This window comes from Cetorhinus maximus, chromosome 5 (genome assembly GCF_964194155.1).
Source record: "Cetorhinus maximus chromosome 5, sCetMax3.hap1.1, whole genome shotgun sequence".
Taxonomy (NCBI): Eukaryota; Metazoa; Chordata; class Chondrichthyes; order Lamniformes; family Cetorhinidae; genus Cetorhinus; species Cetorhinus maximus.
The window spans coordinates 130332890-130354606 of NC_135883.1; the positions used below are offsets into that span (position 1 = coordinate 130332890).

A 21717-nucleotide genomic window follows, 5' to 3' on the forward strand; every position below is an offset into this window, starting at 1 on the left:
CTGGCCAATTAACGACCAGCCAATGTGAAGCATGCACTGAAAAGCTCAGCGCTGCTGGGGTTTTGTGGGGGGGGGGAGGGCGAGCTATAATGTCAATGCGGGCGCGGGCGAGCGCTGAGAGAAAGCTCCCTGAAGGCAGAGAGCTGCCTCAGGGAGCTGCAGACCCGAAAACCATGAAATAAAGTTCTGAAAAATCAGAAACAAAATGTCCAAACATCACAATCAGGCGCCTGAACATATAGATGATTAAAAATGCTGTTCACGGGTTTTTATTTTTACTTTATTTATCACGGAAACCTCATCCCGCCCTCGGATGAGGTTTGATGAAAAATGTAAAGGCCGCCGGACTGATTCGCTCGTCCGCCAACTGTAAGGTTGGATGGGCCATGACAAATAGCAGACAATTGTGCTGTTAATGGTCTTAATTGCCCGCTTAATTGACAGCGGGCGCACTTCCGACTTTTGCACCCGCCTGCTGAGCGAAATATCGCGCAGTGTAGGATGACGCCAGGATGCTCACCCGACGTCATCTCGCGTGATTTCACCCCCGATCGAGTCAGGCGTGTGCCCACCCGATCAACGTAAAATTCAGCCCCAAGTTTTAAATTAAATTTGGAACAGAGGCTCACATTCCTATTTCACTGCTTATCCCTCTTGTGTGGGGCACAGAATGTATGAAGGTGTGCCATGTACTAACCGAAATGTTGTGGCATATCCTACACTGTGCTAACCCTATAAGAAACTGTAATTTCTGAACAAAGATGCAAGTGGGATACAAGTGTCCTTAGCTTTGGCATAAGACTTTCACCAACACCAGTGCCCCACACCACCACACCCCCTGCACCAACCCCCACCATCCCCCCACACAATCTTGCACAACTTAACTCTTGAAAATACCAATGTGCCAAGAGAAAGTCTATTTAATTGAAGATAGCTGTGCCTCCTAATAACTCAATGGGCAAATGAATGCTTACTATGCAAGTCAGTCTGAAGATCACTAATGTTTATTCTCTGGCCTGTGTTCATAATGGTGATTTTAGCTTCTGCAACAGTAGTGGCACCTCAGTTGGACTCAATACCTTAGGGCTATGGAGAAGGAAAAATCCCCGCTCCTCATTGCTTTGAGAACCCCACTAAGGTGTTGATGTCAGATATGGTCAGAATCAGGCTTAACATTGATCGTTCCTATGGTAAGATAGTCTGCTGATAAGCACTGTTTAGGCTCACAACTTACAAATGGCCACTTGAGAAAGCTACTGGAGGGCAGTCATGAAACTGCATTGTAGGATAAACCAGACCTTGAAGTACGCATGGGGAGAAAATTGTGTGGGTGGGTGGGGGATATGGAGGGGGTGGGGGGAATGGGGGGAGAACAATTGCATACACATCTCCTGCCCCTCTGCCCAAAGTGACGTAGATAATGGCATCAAGTCCCTGATTTGTTACACAGTGAGTTTCCAGTCTCAGCTGTACCATCAATAGAAGTGAGGTGCTCCCTGGAGGAAGGGAAAAACAAACGGCAGTTCCCTCAGATTATTTTCCCAGACGACCAGGTTAAGAAAGTCGCCTGCTATTTGTCTTTTATAACATTGGGCAGAATTTTTCTCCTGTTGGGCGCGCGTGCGCCCGACCCGAACAGGAGTAAAATAGTGCGTGATGACGTCAGGCAATCTTCCTAACGTCATCGCGCACTCTCGCGTTAATTTGCTCGGTGGGCGTGGGCAAGAGGCAGCAGCATGCCCACCAACAATTAAGACCCTTAGTCAATTAATTAAATGGAATTTTTCGCTGCCCATCCAACCATTCGGGCAAGCAGACAAAGCAGCCTTCGCATTTCTTGCGAAACCTCATCCACGGGCAGGACTAAAAAAATTAAAACTTTTAAAACTCATTTTTAACATGTCCCCCCACCTCCTGTGACAGAGTCACATAAGGGGACATGTTTCCCTTATTTTTCCATTCTTTCTTTTTCATGTTAAAAATCTTCCGTTCCCTGAGGCAGCTCTGTGCCTTCGGGGAGCTTTCACTGAGCACACTCGCGCGCATGCGCTGACTTCCGCGCTCGCCCTCCTCACCCCCTCCCCCACTCAGGCAGCGCTGAGCGTTTCAGCACGCGATTCACGCTGGCTGGCTGTTGCGTGGCCGTTACCGGGCCTGCCCGCTGCACCCGTCCGATGAGGGGAAAATCCTGCCCATTGTGTACCGGGAGGTTTAACATGGAGAAAAGAGCCACCTGATGCATAAGGGCTAAGGATGGGATTTTCCGGCCCCGCCACCACCGGGATCACCCAGTCCCACTGAAGGTCAGTGGACGTTTGGCTGGGCCACCGAATCTCCCATGGCAGGTCCCACCATGATGGGGCTGGAAAATCCCAGCCAAAGATTACAAACTGCTCATGCAAATTAGGCCAAATTATATCTGAAAATTAAACCCATTGTTGACTTCTTTTCTGAAAAAATAAAGTCACAGGATCATAGAATAGCCACAGTACTGTCTATTGTATCTGTGCCAACTCTCTGGAAGAGCAACCCACCCTATACTATTCATCCACCTTCTACCTATAACCTTACAGATGTTTTCGCTTCAGCTCCAATGCCAGTTCCAACAACACTCAAGAAGCCCAACACCATTCACTACAAAGCAGCCTGCTTGATTGGCACCCCATCACCTCTAACATTCACTCCCTCCACCACCGGCACACAGTGGCAGCAGTGTGTACTATCTATAAGATGCTCTGCAGCAACTCACCAAGGTTCCTTTAAGAGCACCATCCAAACCTGCAAGCTACACCAATAAGGGTAGCAGATGCATGGGAACACCACCACCTGCAAGTTCCCCTCCAAGCCACACACCATCATGACCTGGAAATATTTCACCATTTCACTGTCACTGGGTCAAAATCCTGGAACTCCCTTCCTAACAACACCACCAGGGCTGCAGCGGTTCAAGATGGCAGCTCACCACCACCTTCTCAAGGGCAATTAGGGATGGACAATAAATGCTGGCCCAGCCAGCGAAGCCCACATCCCATGAACGAATAAAAAACAAATAGTCCAATTCTCTTTTGAAAGCGTTGATTGAATTTGCTTCCACCACACTCTCAGGTAGAGCATTCCAGATCCTAACCAGTCACTGAGTAATAAGGTTTTTTTCTGATGTCACCATTGCTGACTTTGTCAATCACCTTAAATCAATATCCTCTGGTTCTTGGCCCTTCAGTCAAAGTTTCTCCCTATCTATTCTGTCCAAATCTCTCATGATTTTGAATGTCTCTATTAAATCTTCTCTTAATTCTTTATTCTTCAAGGAGAATAGCCCTAGTTTCACAAATCTATCCACGTAGCTGAAGTTCCTCATCCTTGGAATCATTCTTGTGAATCTTTTCTACAACCTTTCTAATGCCTTCACATCCTTCCTAAACTGGACAAAATACTCCAGTTGAGGCCAAACCAGGGTTTTGTACAGCGTCATCATAGCTTAACTGCATTTATACTCTATACCCCTATTTATAAAGCCCAGGATCCCATCTACTTTATTAACTGCTCTCTCAACCTGTCCTGCCACTTCAATTATTTGTGCACATATACCCCCAGGTTCCTCTGTTCCTGCATCCCCTTTAGAATTGTACCCTTTATGTTATATTGCCTCTCCTCATTCTTCCTACCAAAATGAATCACTTCATGTTTCTCTGCATTAAATTTCACCTGGCATTTGTCTGCTCATTCCACAGCCTGTCTAAGTCATTTTGAGACTCATCACTATCCTCCTCACAGTTCACAATACTGCCAAGTTTTGTGTCATCTGCAAATTTTGAAACTGTGCCCTGTACACCAAAGTCTAGGTCACTGATACAGATCAGCAGCAATGAATTTGGGAGTTGGGAATTATTTTTCATTGTTAATCTTGTTAATTGTTAATATGTCTTTGCAAAAAGCGATTTGAGAGCTGCAGCATTTTTAAACACTTTCCATGGACTACAGGACCTTCTCACAATGTCGACTTCTAATCACCATTAAAAGCACTTGCTTCGCAGTAACCATGTACTCAGCATTGATCACTTTCTTCACTGCATGTGGCCAAATATGCTCTTAAAGGCACTGGTCTTCAAACATTTTCGTGGGAGATAACTTGCAATTACACTTTCAGAAATTAACCTCCAAAAGACACTGTGGGCCAACCAAAGAGAAATAGTGCAAAAATCATTCTTTGTTCATATCCCCAGCAGCACAAATTATGTACTACACTGAAAAATCGACAAATATAGACAAGTACAGAAAAATGCTGGAAGTTGGAAAGGAATTTGATGGCCTCTGAGACTCCTGGGATCCTCTTTCAGACACTTCAGTGTCAAGGGCCTCACTTTGAAAACCCATGGACATAGCTTATATGCGCTAAGGCAACTTTTGCAAAACTTTCTCTGCAGGGTCAGCCTGCAACATTTTCTTTCATTATGTTGCAAGGCCAGAGCATATGGTGTAAAGCACCATCATCACTGAAAGGAGTAGGAGAGATGGGATTAAGCACGGAAGTCATGATTAGGTGATGTTGAGTTTGGATTTTGTTGGAGTGTGTGCAACTTCATGTTTCGATCAATTGTTTGCATTCATTTGCTTTCACATGCTTCATGGCTTTAGGAGAGCCTTTTTCAAAATTATTAAAGTGAAGATACTGTGATATACTTGTCAAAGACTTCCTGTACTTTTCAACACAATTGCAGCGATTGCATCAAAATTGTATTCACATCAATGACAGAGCGCATTCCCTATCAGAATTGCTACTGACAGACGATGCAGGCACAAAAAGACAACAAAACACAACCGAATCTGACAATTCCTCATGGGCTTCATGCTGCATATCCATCTATATATGTATACAAGTTCCAAGTTCAACACATTTCAAAGTGTTACACTTTGTTACATATGCAAAGAAATCTTTACAAAAGGTTAGAAAGAAAGCCAGTCATTTTCTGGGGCTGACCATTCTACAAGGAAATGGCCACCACCTAACTTAACTCAGGATTGTGTCTTAGAGAAGTCTGCCTCAAATTGACTGTTCATTTACAGCATTTAAGTCTTGTGGCCTTAAAGAGACAGGTCAATTTAAATTCAGGTGCACTTTATCATCAGAAGAATACATTGTGCATTACATGGTATAATGCTTCTGTCATTATAAAACAGTAATGCTTTATTTGACATGCTAATTATTTCAAAATAATAGATTAACCTGCAGTAATTTCAAGGCATCTCGGGATGTATAAATAATAGTCATAAATAGCACAATAACTAACAACTGTGTTAGATGCTCCCCAACCCATAAAGACACTTATAAATAACCGTTTGATAGTACAAAACTCAAGTATTTCTGAAAAAAGAGGCATGCTGCTGAGTTTTTTCATCTTGCGCTCACTAGGATATATTCGCAAGGTTGTCAGTTGTAAATGGAACAACAATTTATACTGCATGAGAGAGAGTGCTGAATGTCTGGCAAGCACACTCTGACTGGTAGAGGCGTTGCCATGGAGTATGCACGAGGGAACAGTTCACTGCCAAGTTTTTGTTTAAATTAAAACCTGACTGATGAAGGCATTGCCATGGGGAATGAACCAGGGGATGGCTGTCCCCAAGTTTTTGTTTAGTTGAAAAAGGTGCAATACGTGGAAATGCTCCTTCTGTCTGCAAAGGACAGGGTCATGAATGTAAGTATATGTAGCTTCTGGCACATGTAAAGGAGCCACACTGCGAGCCTGACTGATTATCTTAAATTGGCTGTCAGTGTAATTCTTAGCACAATCAGGATTGTTAAGCAAGTGCTGTGTAATTGCAGAATCATATCCAATGTTGGTCACGATGTTTTAAGTTTTGCAAGCACGGGCTGGTTGGGTATGTCAGTACTTTGCCTTTTGGGAAGAGCTGAAGGGACGTGCTGTTTGATACAATGTGCCAGTCCTTAAGATGTTCAGCCTGCATACCTGGCATCACATCGGCGCTGAAATTCATATAGCACATACTCATTTGTGTGATAGACAGAACAGGTAATAGAAAAGATAGAGAGTAAAGGGGCATCACTTTTGTGTGTCTTGGGCAGTCCATACATATGCGGATGAAATGAACCGTGAGGACGAACTGTGAGCAAGTTTTCTACATACACGGTGAAGGATTCCTTCAGTTTTGCAAAGACCATACATGACTTGCATATCGATAGCAATGCCATGTCCATGTCTTGTCTGACATTGCTAGGCTTTTCACCAATGTACCACTCAAGCAAACCCTAGACATTTGCACCTTGGTGCTATGTCATGGCGATCTAGGTGTGCTGCCATTGTCTGAATCTGTATTCATTGAACTTATGAAGTCAGCAACTCATGCAGCTGAGTTCAGTTTTAACGACACCATGTATGCTCAAATAGATAGTGTTGCCATGGGATCTCCTCTAGGCCCAGCTCTTGCTAACATCTTTGTCAGTTTCCACGGGAAACTCATCTTACCTAACCTCCTACCCCTTGCATATTTCTGATACGTAGGTGATAAGTTTACTTTAACTAAATCCGCAGTTGCATGTAAGAATTTCTTTACACGCTTTAATGGGCTCCATCCTGTGTTCAAATTCACCTTTGAAATGGAACAGTCAAATGAGCTCCCTTTCCTCGACAAGCTAGTTGAGAAATCTACCAATGGGTTCTCTACTACTGTCTACTGCAAGCCGGCCTTCAATGATCAATATACGCTTTGAGATTCCTACAGTTCCACGCATTATAAGATTGGCCTTATCGGCAACCTCGTAAATAGAGTCCAAGCAATTTGCGCACTGTGCAAGCTTGGTGTTGAAATTGGCAGCATCAAAGCCATCCTGTGGGATAATGGCTACCTGATCAGATCATTGCTCACCGTATATCGTGCAAACTTATGAATGGGCCTAAGGCTGCCACTTTCGGTCCTGAAAAGTGCCCAGTATACCTCAGATTACCCTGGAAGGGTGCAGTGCCTGAAAAATTTGAGCAGCAGGTGAAGCTACCTTCTTCACAGTGCTACTATGCAGTAGCACACGAGTGGTATTCTCCACTAACAAGATGCTGCCATCAAGCCAAAAAGATATTCCACCTATCACTCAAATAAGTAACGAGATATATGAATTTCCATGCCAGTATGATGCCGGGTATGTAGGCCGAATGACCCAGTGATTGGCAGATCGTATCAAATAGCACATGCCTTTGGCTGTTTGCAATAGGCAAAGTACTAACCATACCCAATCAGCCGGTTCTTACAAAACTCAAAACATAAGGCGAATCGTCTGGTCCAGTTGGCTATGGGCACCATGGCACACGTGAGTGGACAATATGGTGAGAAGGCCAAAAATTGGTTTTACGCCATCGTGAAACCAGTTTTTAATCGTCTATTCCACCCTTCAATGGTAGGCCGCATTTCCCGTCACCACACATCAGGAACCAAATTTCAATACTTTAGCATCTCATTATAAGCCCTGCTCGCCAGAATCATGCCCCCCACTCTGGATCATTCGGGCACATTGGTGTGGTTGTAAGCCAAAATGTTTTACAATTGTACATAAGCAACATGCACCTGGTGAGCTGCACTTCACTCGGGACTTCGAGGTTTGTTTGCCTACCTTGCTTCGGGCAGCACTCGCAGTCATCAGCACCAGGTTTCACAGGCAGCACCACATTACTTTTAGGGGGTCTCAGGGGCAGGTCTCTACCTACCAGACCAGCCATAAGGCGGGGGTGGCTTTTCAATGGCTGCAGGGCTAGGGCTTGCTTGGGGAAGGGGGAGAAGTGGCCTCAGGCAACGGAAGAGGCTGCAGGGTGAGGGCTAAACTGGGGAAGGCGGTATCCCAAGGTATTTATGGGGGCACATGTTGATCTGTGCAAGTGGCCTCAAGATGGCTGAGGAGACTGTCTCCAGAGGAGATGAGGCCAGATGGAAATGTGAGAATGTGGGTGAGAGAATGAGTGGTGGTGTCCCTTGACCTGGCAGTGAGTGAGATGCCAGTGAATGTGCGATGGCCTTGTGAGTGTGTGAGTTTATAGTGATAGATGGTTACCTTACCCGGTGGCCCAGATGAGATCATTCATCCGTTTCCTGCACTGGATGGCCAACCTTTTATGTGTAGCGTTGGCACTGACCACCTCTGCCACCACCACCCAAGCTAGATTGGTGAGACTGATGGGCCACCTGTAGCCAGAGCAGGGTAGACGACATCGCGGCGTGCCTCCATAGTGTCCAGAAGGTATCCCAGGAATGTGTCATTGAATTAGGGAGGCTGCACAGTTCTTGGTTTTTTGGGCCATATCTTCACCCAAAAAGTCCTGGGCTGCAAGCATTGAGAAGCGTGCACATGGCTGGAGTTTATATATGGTGCCCAGTGTGAGGAAGCGGCAAGGTAATGGTGTGTCAGGCAAATCAGAGGCTACGCGCCAGCAAGATGGCATGTTTCCTGTGGCTACATAATTTCTAAGGCAGGAAGTGGACAATACAGTGCGAAAACTGCCATTGCAGCCAACAGGTCAAATGTCATTTTTCACGCCCACTATCGCACTTAGTGTAAATCTGGGACAATTCCGCCCACAGTGTCCAACATTAAATGTGGCTCCACAATTGGCCAGCACTTGCTAAACAATCCTGATTGTGCTAAAAATTACACTGACAACTGATTTAAGATTATCAGTTGGGCTCGCAGTGTGGAGTATATATGTGTGCTAGAAGCTACATATATTCCCGTACAGGGCCCTGTCCTTTGCAGAAAGAAGGAGCATGTCCACATATTGCATCTTTTTCAACTAAACAAAAGTTTGGGGGACAGCCATTCCTTGGATCACTCCCCATGGAAATGCCTTTATCAATCAGAGCCAACCTGCCTGGTTTGAACTTAAACCAAAGATTGGCAGTTAACAGTTCCCTGGCACATTCTCCATGGCATTGCATCTACCAATCAGAGTCCACATACCAACCATTTAGTACTCTCTTCTCATGCAGTATAAATTGTTTTTCCCTTTACAATTGGTATTCTTGCGAATCTGTCCTCATTAGTGCAAGATGACAAGCTTCAGCAGCATGTTTCTTTTTTCAGCAGTACTCCAGGACATTTATAGCTGCAGCCTTCCCAGCACATATTCTATCATGTTTTAGTTTGCTTAGGGAATGTAGCTTAATTCTGCACAAGATCTAAATGTGACAATCATCCTGCCAACACATCCTGCAGCAATGGTCCAATTTAGGCCCTTTTTAAAGTACATTTTGTTCTGGTGATACAGCGCTTGCATCATTACCTGGGCACCTGTGTTTAAACAAGTAATAAGGAGGTAAAAGCTTACTCACGTGAGGACATAGTTGACACTAACGATGCAGTGGGGCCTGGAGGACCTGCTATTGTGGACTATTGTTGCGTAGCTCTGAACCCACACCCAACCTCCGTGCTTTGCAAGGAAGCGGTAATATTTTGTCGTTACCTGTCCTTTGACAAGCACTGTGTACAGAAAGGAAAGCTAATCAATATTTCATCCTGATAATTGCTCTTTATTCCCAATTCACTGTTCATAAAAATAAGAAGCTTGCAATGTTGCAACACAATGCACCTCCCGTCCTGGTTCTAAAATGTAGCTCTGAAGGTTGCAAATGTGGCCTGTAATTGATTTATAGTTCTTCCAACTTCTACTCTTGAATGATCAAGATTATTTTTTTATTCATGAAGCAACGTACTTTGGCATCTTGGTCAGACAATTCAGATTCAATTTGTTTATTCTGCCCTGTGGCTGATTTTCTTTTAGCTTCCAAAGGACTGACCAATTTTGGCACTTAGCATTGCCAGCACATTAATGGAACATATTTTTGCCTTTGCAATATGCAAAATTGCTATAACCTCAGACACCCAATTGTTATGCTAAAAGAAAAAGGAGTGAGTTAAAGTTTCACAGCTATGACCAAACAAGGCAATCCTTGTGCTCACATGTTAATCAGTAGTGAATTAATCCTTTCACATATGGAAAAATACTTACACAAATGGTGAGCACAGCGCAAGTGAAATGTATCACACCCATGGACGTGATGATAAAGAGTTTTTTCTATTAAATCCTGAGGTTCATAGCCAGTCAGTTCAGCTACCCTGTATGACAAAAACATAAGACATGCATAAACAGATATAAAAGCATGTTAAGTCAAGATGGACTGCAACAGATCAAAAAGCTCACCACCAACTTCTTAAGGGCAATTAGGCATGGGCAGAAAATGATCGCCTTGCCAGTGATGCTCACACCCAGGAAAGAATTTTTTTAATTGTTAAACGCTTATCTCCTTATATACTTCACTGCACTACAAAATTAACTCTAACAACTATGGAAGATAAAGGATAAAGGAAGGTAGATAAATGAAGATAAAGTATCCTTCACCTGAACTCATCAGCTTGAGTCTTGTCTTTTGCAATATAGCTTATAATGATTGGATGCAATGTTGGTCTACTAGCAGTAGACATTTATATATTACACAAACATGTTTCTAACTCACAATACTGAGAGACCTATGGTAAAACAGTTGATCCTGTATAAATATCATCTGGTGCCAAGAAGGATATCTTCTTGGAAATGGAGGTTCAAGCTGCTGGACATGCCTAAGCATTTTCTGGTGATCTGCATTAACATCAGCCTGCAATTAAAGGTGTATATGACACCATGCACAAGTGCTCAGGAGAGATGCTGATTTTCAAATCATTACTGCGGCTACTTGACTGTGTTTGGGAGCTTTTACATAACTAATGGAGCACTGTGCATTTTGTAATGCAACCACAGAACTAATTAAAGCGATTTTGCAGTTACAATGTATAAAAGTGAATGAAAATTCATCGTTGATCTATGTCTAAACCAAAAGGTTACTTGACAATATCATGCTCTTACCTGGAGTCAAGAAATATAAGTTTCATGTCAAGGCTAGCTCGAAACATAAACATATTGCTGTGCAGTTTGATTTCTGTCACAGCACTTGGAGGCAGTGAATGGCCAACTGCCACTAATCCAACATTCTGGTAACAACCATCAAAAGGAGACATGTCTAGGCTGTACTGGCGAATCTTTAGATAGCCACTGCAGTGGATTACCTGCAAGAGACACATGCATTTTATTTTTGCAGTGTGATTAACTAACATAATTCTAAAATACAAGTCACCCCACCCTTGAATTCTTGGCTGATCATTGTTAAATTAATGACTTTAGTCTGTGAGCTACAGTGTGGGGAATTCTAAGTCTCCTATCTGCCTCTTTGGTTGCAAGTGCTGCACAATGCCAATAAGGCTGTATAAGTATGGGAGCCATATTAATTGTTGACTGCCCTTCCAGTTTCATGGGCCAGTTAAATTTTAGGATTGCTGATGGATTCTGACATCCTCAGGTCATCAAGCCAGTGAGCTTATATAGCAGGATGGAATTTTGTGGTATATTGTTGCTCCCTTCATTAATCCCTCCTCCAATTGTTTCTCAACTAATCAATCTATACCACCTTCCTCTAGTCAGGACCGTTATTCTTTAAGCTTCTCTGTGGGTTCTAACATGTATGCAGTTCAGAGGCATGAGATATACTTTCATCAAGAAAACAAACATTGTGTCATTTTTGTTCCCAGTGAGACACCAATACCTGTCAATCTGACTAAGATTTGACAAAACCACCAGAAACATTACTTAGTGGATTAGAGCTCTGGACTCTACAGAGATTCACATGTACAACAAGAAGCTATAAAGCATATGCTTTCACTGCTATGAAGCTACATTTTATTAGCAAGGCCGCTGACTAATCCACAATCATCTTTGTTGTGAGCTCCTTTAGATACACAGTGTACCAGATTACTTCACTATAAATTTCTTTTTTTGGATTTGACAGTGTGGAAAATACCAATTTATGTGAAATCCTCCAATGTATGACTTGAAGTGACTGAATACATGGGGTACGGTAGCACTGCAGTTATGGACTAGCAATTTAGAGATTGTAAATTCAAATCCCACCATGATAAATTGTTCAATAAATGTGGTAGCACTAGAAAAAAAATCACCATAAAAGCTGCTGCATTGTTGCTAAAATCCCAACTGGTTCATGAATATCCTTCAAGGAAGGGAACCTGCTCATCCTACTTGCCCTGGCCTACACATGGCTCGAGTACCACACTACATTAGTTCACTCAATGGCCTGGGGCAACTCATAATGGGTGATAAAGGCTGTCTTCCAGCATTGCCCCCATCCCAAGCACAATTACAGAAAAGACTTTCCCAAATAAAGAAAGACCAGCCACATCACTATAATTGTTTGCTAAGATCTGCATCCCATTATATGTGAACATAATTTGCAATTGTGTTGGCCTTTTGGTATCAAACAAGTACTGTAAAAAAAATTATTTATTTTAAAGCCTAGCCAAAATAATCTTTGCCTAAGGTATAACGTAAAATAATTTCCCCATATACGCTAATGAATGTTAAACCAATATTTTCAAAATAATGTTTAATGTATCTATTTTTTTAATTGCTTGAAATTACTACCTACGTAAAACAAGAAAAAGAAAACAGGCACTATCCCAGTGTGGTCATGCATCAAATGAGCAGAACTCACCTTGTAACCACCACAAGTTAAGCCTGCATTCCTCTTTGCCAAGACACATTTCATCCTCACGAAAAAGGACCGCTCAATTTCATATTCTGTTAAAACACAATATAAGGGTTTACAGTGGTATTGATGCAGCAAGGTGGAGGGGGTTGGGCAGGGGAGAGCGGGGCGGGTGATAGGGGGAATAAAGCCCCAAAAATGAGAAATATAAGTACAAGTGAGAATGGATGAAAATAGATTCAGTGTACCTTGAACAAAGTGAGAGTGGTAGGGCTGATGAGCTGTTAGAACTGCAGTCATCTCGTCATGGTCAGCAGGGTGGATGTATTCATAAATACTGTTTCCAGTCAGCTCTACCTGTTAACATCAAGAACACTTTTAAACTTTTCTTGAAAACAGTTCTGTAATGAAATAGATGTATCACACATGTATTCATTCGCGCACCATCATTTTGAGAAACCTACCAAAATTGAAACCATTTATATCCCTTCTATACTGCATCCGATAACTTTGAATGAACTTAAAGAAGTCACTGCAAGTGTGCTTGTTTTGTATTCTTTTTATGACTGTTTGCATACCATGAATATTAATTAGTTGGGGCCTTTGAAAGATATAGATTTGCATTTTATTCAACACTGTTTTGCCAAGTTTTTAAAAGCAAAAATGAAAGTAAAGAATCAGCAGATAACTTTAAAAATGTAAGTTAAAAAATTAAACAAAGGAAAATCTGGTTCCGTTTGTACATTGTTACATTCTCCCTGCAACCTCAAATAAATTTGCATATTTCATATATTTGCGACAAAGGAGACAAAAATTTCAAGTTTTTTTTTTAGAGCGCATGTTTTGTGATCAACATATTACGGTCATTTTCTATGTATTTTTATATTTATCCTCCCAGGCATATGGGCATTCCCAGTATAAAACTCTCTGATATAAGTCCTGGTATTCACAAGCAATTTATTACCCACTTGCCACATTAATACAACAATGTTGCCTTGTTAATGATTTTCAGCAACATTATCTGAACAATGATGTGGGCACAATTGATGAGATCACTAATGCCAAATAGCTCCAGCCTCCTTAAAGTCATGGTAGTCATTTTTTAAAAGAAAGGTTCTAACAGTAAATAAGAATTGTAATTGCACAGCAAAATAAAAGATGTACTAATTTTTCCTATTCGGCAGTTAGGTGCTTTGATTTGAGGCTGACTATTCATTTAGATTTCATGGAAACTATTTTGTTACTGCTCCTATTACATCATTGCAATAAGATTATTATTAAGTGAACACTGAAGTGAAAACAACTGACCATTTATTTTATGATCTATAAATATTTTATTTGCAGCCTCTGCATATTCTATCATACAGAAAGTTTCATTTGTTTAACAATGTATGCATTGCTTTACAATCATTAAACAACACTGAATCTTAGAAGATTTAAGTTGGAATTGATTTTTGAAAATGGGTAGGTATATAATTATTTTGAAATAATATAGTGTTTTTGTACTTACCGATATTGAACTTTAAGATTAAAGTGAACATTTCTGCAGCAAACTTTAAACACATAACAATTTTAGAAAGCACAGCTTGATCACAGTGGATACTCTGGTGTAGATTAATGTGCATTACTTTATGCACAGTCTGGAGTCCTAATATTACATATGACTTGCTTAGATTTACCCTCTCCCCCAACTCCAACCCCTCAAAGGAAACAAGAATAAAGTCAAGCAAAATGTTACAGTGGACTCTGTTCACTTCATGGTGATGCTTTAGTCCTCGGTATATTTTTAATGAGGTTTTTGTCAGCCTTGTCTGTCTTATTATTTTTTATTTAATAATCGTTTAGTTCTGATAGTGAATAAAAGCAAAGAAGCATCAATATTGGGCATATTTCAACCCACAGCACATAACAAAGATCGGGGTCAATCCTCGCTGAATTAAATTCAAGCAGCATACACTCTTTGGAAATGATTTTGAACGATGTTAAGCACACAATAGAAATACAATGACTACGCTCCAATCTGAGAAATCCAGGATAGAGAAGGAGGCAGTGATCGAATGTATCAGTCAATTCGGGTCTTCATTATGTTCGGACATAAATATTAAATACCTAAACGCAAATATTTTTTAAAAAGCCTACTTAATTTGCGCGAGTTTGTAGATCTTATTGAGTAATCAAATGCAAACGACAAAGCGCTGCAGGCTTTAGAAATGCATACGTACATATTCTAGCTGCCTGCACGCATAGAGAAAGGGCGGGAGAGATTCCGTGTCCTACCTGTGATAGTCCCAAATGAACCGACGCCGTCTCAGAGATGTACATAATTTTCCCATCTGGAGCCACCACGAAGATAAAACCATCCAAGGTCTGGATGTCCAGAAACAACAACAAAAATGCATCACAGGCTGAACGCGTCGGCTCCAACGAATATTTTGACAATACTCTTATTTGGTTTGATTTCTACCATTGAAACCTTTCTTCATCCTTTGCCTCTTGTTTACCGAGACAGCGGCAGGCGGTTCTCCGGAGAAACCCGCCGCGCCCTCGTCTAGTGGTTAATTACGGAGGGAAATAAAGGGAGCGGTTTCCCAAGCCGTGAAGCTGAACGCTGGCTGACTTTGCTAGGGGAATGTTTTGGGAAGGTGGCTTGAACTTTACGGCAGATTTTTAACCTCAAAAAAAGGAAACGGGGCAGTGAACAAGCCCACCTTGAAATATGCATCATTTGTGTTCTAATGTTCTTACCTTGTTCACGGTTTAAATCAAACAAATGGTACTTTTCCTATTCACAATAAATATATATAATGTTATATATTTTACACTAAGAGGTATACGTAATAGAGGGCAGCTAATAGTGATTCGTGCATCTGACATTGACTTTTTAAAAATATGTTACTGTATCAAAGTGTTGTAATGTTTACCCGGTTTATATAATTCCAGACGCTATTAGGCCACAAGTAGTGAAGGTAACTGTTATTGTGTTCTGTAGATAATGTGCTCTTCCGGTTCACTATCCAAAGGAACCGCACCGCCCTTCTGACACCTGTCTAACGTGGCAGTGATTTTATCACCTCTTGGAAATGGGAATCCGAACAGAAAATAAATTGACAAGTAATTCATTTGAATTTCTTAAGATTATTTAATTATTACGGGTTTACGGCAACTATGACTGAAATAGAAGTTGGTATTTATTTTAAAGTAGCCTTTGAATATAGTGTTTGATATTCTCAGCAGCGGGCCACAAAGAAACATAGTCCACTAACTTTAATCAATACAATCTTAAAATCAAATTTGCATAAAGCATATTCGAATAATAATAAATAATGATCGCAGTAGCTTTTTCCCCCTTGAGATTTATTATTTTAAAATCTTAAAGAGTGGCAATAAACCATCTTAAGGCGATGCAAAGCGACCTCGAGAGTTTTGTTTTTGCCCCCGCGGACTGGTGCAGAGACTGAGAGATCCGCTTTCAAACATCCGAGAGCGGGGCATGCATATTGTCGCTAACCTGAGGCTCTTGCCTACATTCAGGTGTGACTGGTGCTAACGTTACAGATGTAAGTTATAAGTATCTGAAGATCCGCCTTTATTCCAACGGTACTTGCTTTTACTACGAAGAATTTACACAAAAAAAAACATTGTCTGTAATTGTGATGCGATGTGCAAAAGATAAAATGCAATGGACAACGAATGTTCCCGTCGATTTACCTGTAAAAGGTGAGATCCCAATTCTCGGCTGACATTATCCAAGTGACCAGTGCGACTGGTCTGGCCCCAGGCTTCTCCCAGTCCTAGAATGTACAAAAACAGTAAGAAACTGAGGCACCCAATAGGACTGTGCATTACTCAACCGCTAAAATGTAACCGATGAGCAGATTAGGAGCAGGGTTTATCTTTAGATAATAATTTTATTTCAGGTTATTTATCATATTTTTGTGGTGGGGGGGTTTGACCCGGAATGTTTTATTGCATGTTTCGCAATAATCAGCTAGTTTGAATTGAATGAATGTGGAAAAATGATGAGAATGTTTAAATAAATATAGAACTCGACCAAAGCAATTATGTGCAATAATTCGGCGTAATGTGGCGTTAGTGTTCAAAATAATAAACGGCAAGCTATAATTGTATTTAATATTTAACATAACTATATAAAAAAGGGATTAGCGGACATCTTAAATGTATGTCTAGGGCTCAGTGATATTTGAATAAATATTTGCTGTATTTGTATTGACAGCGATTCATTTTATTATATTTCATTCATGTTTGATGTGGGTTATCGAGGTCGAATGTGAAGCTGCCTGATCAGCGAGTCACCCCGGAGAACAATGTACAAATCTTCCCCCTTATAAGGATCAGGCCTCACAAATACATAACCACCATAGTTTATCAACGAATATTCTGACGAAGCTTGGCATTTCTTATTAGCGCGCTTTTCTTGTTGATCTCTGCACCTCTCATTTCTCTGTGAACTGTCTTCCACACACTGTGGTATAACTAACCACTGGAGAGATTGGGGGGGGGGGGGGTGTCACTTTTGCAAGACCCTACGCCTTTAACAGGCACCCAAATTAAATCAGGCAGTCACACGTCGCTGGCGAGAAGAGCTGAATTAGCTACGAGTTAGGGACTAAGTGCGCGCAGAAAGTGTCCAGTGCATGAACCGGTGTTGCTGCTTTTCCTCACTCACTTTTCGGGGTTTCGGGGTGCTTTCGTGCATTTAAAATAGGTCAGGTTGCGATTGGAGCGCACCCACGTAGTTAGCAAAGGGAAAGATTTCATTTAGACCCTGCTATCCAAAACGAAAAATAATTAGGAGGGAGTCCAAGGACGACGCCAGGGCGCCTTGTAAATCGAGTTATTCCAGGGGAGCGCGGCGAATGAAGTCCGGTTTATTAGCACAGATGTAATTTGATCAGGCCAAGCTGCAAGTATATGAACAAAAGTGGAGACATTTCTCTATTGCCCAGCGTCCATTCTAAATTCGCACCGTCAAGAAAATTCAAAACATTGAACAATAAGCGGGTAGAATGGAAAGGTTTGGTTTAATGCGCAATGGAATTAAACAGGGAAACGTGTGTTTTCTCATTCGGTGACCGTTTCTCTCCTCCTTCCGGATAGCACGCTCTTCGAGGGCGTTGGCGACCGTGGCCTGGTCCAGGGTTATGGATCATAATGCTCCTTGGCAAAGCACTGCAGAGGTTTGCCGTTGCCTTCTGCAGTATGGCTGACCAGGAAGCTCTCCCGCTCTTGGCACGTTTGAAGGATTTACAGGCTGATAACCAACCTGTTTGGTATCATTGGGAACAAACCTTCTCTAGGCATCAAGCCCTAGGATGGGACTTAAACCCAGAACTGGTGGCTCAGAGGCAGGGACGTCACTCTGCGGCAGGAGACCTCCTGGGACCATTATTATTCTATTTATTCTCAGAAGTTTTCATTTTGTGAATTGAAATCTGGTTTTGAAGGGTTTTTTTTTAAGCACCGTAAGGTTAGATCTGTGCTTGTTAATATAGCATTCGTCTGTGATTTATGTGTAATGACAACAATGAAGAGAAGGTAACGAATCAAGTAACTGCTTCATCGCCCGTAGCTCACCAAACTCCTCTTATTTGCTGCAGATTCGAAGCATTTGACAAAGCTGCTCCCGAGGTTATCCCACAAGGCTGCTAAAACCACTGTCTGCTCCTCGCCACTGAAATCTGACCGATACTGCCCATCGTTTTGCCAACAAAGCGCGGAGCGATTGGTGGGTGAATCTCCCCGCCGTAACAAACACATTTGCCCTTCTTGGTGTTACGCTTCCTCGTGTAAAAGTGTTGAGGCGGCTCAGTCCCCAGTCCCGCTGCCTCAACACCTCTTTTCTGTCCATAACTCCCTACCCTGCCGCCCTCTTATTCCCTCAGCTCTCCTGCGGGATACCATGTCCCTGGGAGAAAATCGGCCGGCTGTGATTCCATGGTCCGAAGATCATTCGGTGTATCAGCAAAATGCAGATCTCGAAGTTACTGCTCAGGTTATGTTATCAGTAAGAAGGTAACAGTCGGCGCTTGGAAGGCAAGATTCAGCCTTTCCAGCCCAGGCTGTTTGACTGATGTGATGCAAATTGGACAGAAAGATTCCAGCGAGTACTGGAGCTGCTAACCCCACACCGAGACTGGATTATGGAGCCGTGCCTACAAAAAGCACACCCACACATCCATTTCTCCCACGCTAAATGCCACCATTATTAGCAGTATTAGTTGGTTTCCTGCGCATTATTTTGTTCAGAGGGCTAAGCAAAGTCTATTCTGACTTTAGTAGGTCTTCTTGTAGTTGTTTAGGATGAGAGAACGGGCTCAGTGGGAGAGGCTGTGCACAGAGGCGGCTCCGTAAACAACTTGCACTAAAGTGTGAGAAAGCCAAGAGCCGCTCTCCTCGTGCCTATGAAACCTTCCTGCTTGGCGCGTTCTGCCCAGTTTTCCGGAGAGGGAAGTGGATTTCCGTCGAAAACAATTGCACTCGAGAACATGTGCGCCCCAAGAAAGACTGAAATGTTCACATAAATGCCCACTCTATTTGGGAAGTCAGGTACTGACCCCCCTCACCCCGCCACCCATACCTAAGAAAGTACATCGGGTTTTCAAAGGTAAAGCAATCAGTCCGATATGTACTCAAATTGCGGGTGCGTTTTAACATATCGCTAACTTCTGAGGTAGTCGATAAGGTATTCCATGCGCACTTTAAAAGGTATTTTGCAAAACAAATCGCGTTTGAATATATTAATTAATGTGAACCCCATTTGGTTAATGTAATTTTAAATGCACTTAATTATACAGCATAAATAAAAAGGGAATATTTTCCCAACACTGTCCAGGGTTATTTGGAGAAGGCGGTGGAGTGAGTCAAGTTCCGGTTCTTGTCCAAATCATCTCTAAAAGCGTACCTCACTTTTTTCGATGGTGATGGTGGTGATGGTGGTGGTAATGGCGGTAGTGGTTGTGGTGATGGTGGTAGTGCTGGTGGTGGTGGTGGTGGTAATGGCGGTAGTGGTTGTGGTGATGGTGGTAGTGCTGGTGGTGGTGGTGGTGGTAATGGCGGTAGTGGTGGTGGTGATGGTGGTAGTGATGGCGGTGGTGGTAGTGATGGCGGTGGTGATGGTGCTGGTGGTGATGGTGGTGGTAATGGCGGTAGTGGTGGTGGTGATGGTGGTAGTGCTGGTGGTGGTGGTGATGGTGGTGGTGATGGTGCTGGTGGTGATGGTGCTGGTGGTGGTGGTGATGGTTGGGCTATGGGACTCACTACACGAAAAGCACGCCTCCAGTTCATGGACCCACATTCTTATCTCTTTTGACACCCATGACAAAAAGCAAATGCCGTGTAATAAGTTCTCTTGTCCAAGAACATTGAAACACAGCTCTAAGGATTGTTCTGAACAAGTAATCCAATGTAATTCATTTCCTAAACAGAACGAAATCCATTGAAATCGCTGGAGGAATTAGTCTTGAGAATGGAGACTAAAAACGTGATTTTTGCACTTGACCTACCGCCGAGAAAGCGGCACGGCCATCAGAACTGAGAACTCGCTTTTTTGTGAAGCGTTAGAATGGAAACAAGGTTTGGTTGGTGGGAGGGGTGGGTGTCGGTGAATGAAGATACTCTTGTAAATTGAAGAGGCCTGAGATGAAACAAGCTGCTTTTGTGCGCTGGAAACATATAGTTGAAGCTTTCGGGATGCGAAGGATTTTCCCAGCGAGAAGAGGCTATCAGCCATGCAGAGAGATATAATCTCCTTTGGAAGGAGATTCCTCGACCTCCTTCAAATTAGCCTTTCCGTGCTAAAAGACTTGATTTAATAAAAAAAAATGTTTTAAAGTTATTGTATAGGTGAAAGTGGCATTAAGCTATAGGGAACTGGTAGTTAAAGTGGCTCCGATTTCAAGGCAAGGCTCAGCACACACACGGCGGGGCTGGGGGCTGGCGGGGGGAGGGAGAAGAAAGTTTCTGAGAAACAAGTCGACGGCGGGATTGAGGCAATGATGGGACTATTTGCATGTAAATGCACCCTGACCCGGATTACCTCAATGGACTGGACGCTTGTGTTTTGTAATTTCCTGAAAATGAGATTTCGATTTATAAAACAAGAAACCAATTAGTAACCAAATGAAGCGAAGTAGATCCAGTAAAATTGACCAAATCCCAGAGGTGCCATTTAAGGCAGTTCTTGGCGAGTAAAGCTATGGCTTCTAATCAGCCCTCAGCTCGGTTCGTTCTCCAGCTGGGCTTTCTGCTATCCAAAAACAGAAAGCAATCGATCCAAGTTCCCCAGAATGAATATCCAACTCCACATTATTACTATATGTGTGTGTATATATATATATAGTATTATATACATATATAGTATTATATACATATTATATATACATATATACATAGTATTATATACATATATAGTATTATATACATATTATATATAATAGACTATATATGTATAGTTTAATTTAATATACTTTAGCCCTGCTTTATATTATAATATATATAGTATAATTTAAAGCAGGACTAAGAATTCAGAAACCATCCACAACTTTAAATAATGTGTACAGAACAGGACCACCGCCTGTGTTTGTGACGAGAAGTAGAATCCATTCAATTACACTTTTCGTGGTTGATTTTCAGAATTTGGATGGGACTATTAATAAATGGCAACTGGGTTTCTAAGTATATGTGTGGTGTGTGGCGATTGATTTTAAACGTGTGCATCCTTGTGTGCATTGTATTCTGTTTCAGGTTAGCCTGGGAGTGATTAATATTGGACATTAGAAGCCTGCAAAGATCATATTTCCTAAAGCAATCCCCATGTTCTCCTCGCTCTTTATATAGAATCCCCGTCCCTGGGTTGTCGGTATATCATTTAAAAGAAAATTCAATTCTTTGTTATTTGGTTTGTCACTTGATGTGAACTGAGCATTCTAGACACCCCCGTTAAGAAAATAACCTGATTTACGGATCTTGACCACGCCATTTATTCAAGCCCATTTTGTTTCTGGAGAGCTTTAATGACCTATTATTCTGAGACGGATACCCCTGCGGTGTAGCACTATTGTCAGTATTATTTCAGAAAGCATACCCTATTTTGTATAAGAAGCTGATCAG

General features: G+C 42.1%; 1 protein-coding gene across 1 annotated transcript in view; it reads right to left on the minus strand.

Moving 5' to 3' along the window:
• The window catches only part of sim1a (SIM bHLH transcription factor 1a), a 95144-nt gene that overhangs the window by 67447 nt on the left and 5980 nt on the right, over positions 1–21717 (minus strand). Inside the window, exons 2-8 of the mRNA XM_078541335.1 lie at positions 16297–16379; positions 14866–14955; positions 12837–12945; positions 12595–12680; positions 10899–11098; positions 10008–10114; positions 9331–9478 (exon numbers count right to left, since the gene is read on the minus strand). Of these exons, the coding sequence (XP_078397461.1) occupies positions 9331–9478; positions 10008–10114; positions 10899–11098; positions 12595–12680; positions 12837–12945; positions 14866–14955; positions 16297–16379 (823 nt within the window). The remainder of the gene's footprint in view (positions 1–9330; positions 9479–10007; positions 10115–10898; positions 11099–12594; positions 12681–12836; positions 12946–14865; positions 14956–16296; positions 16380–21717) is intronic.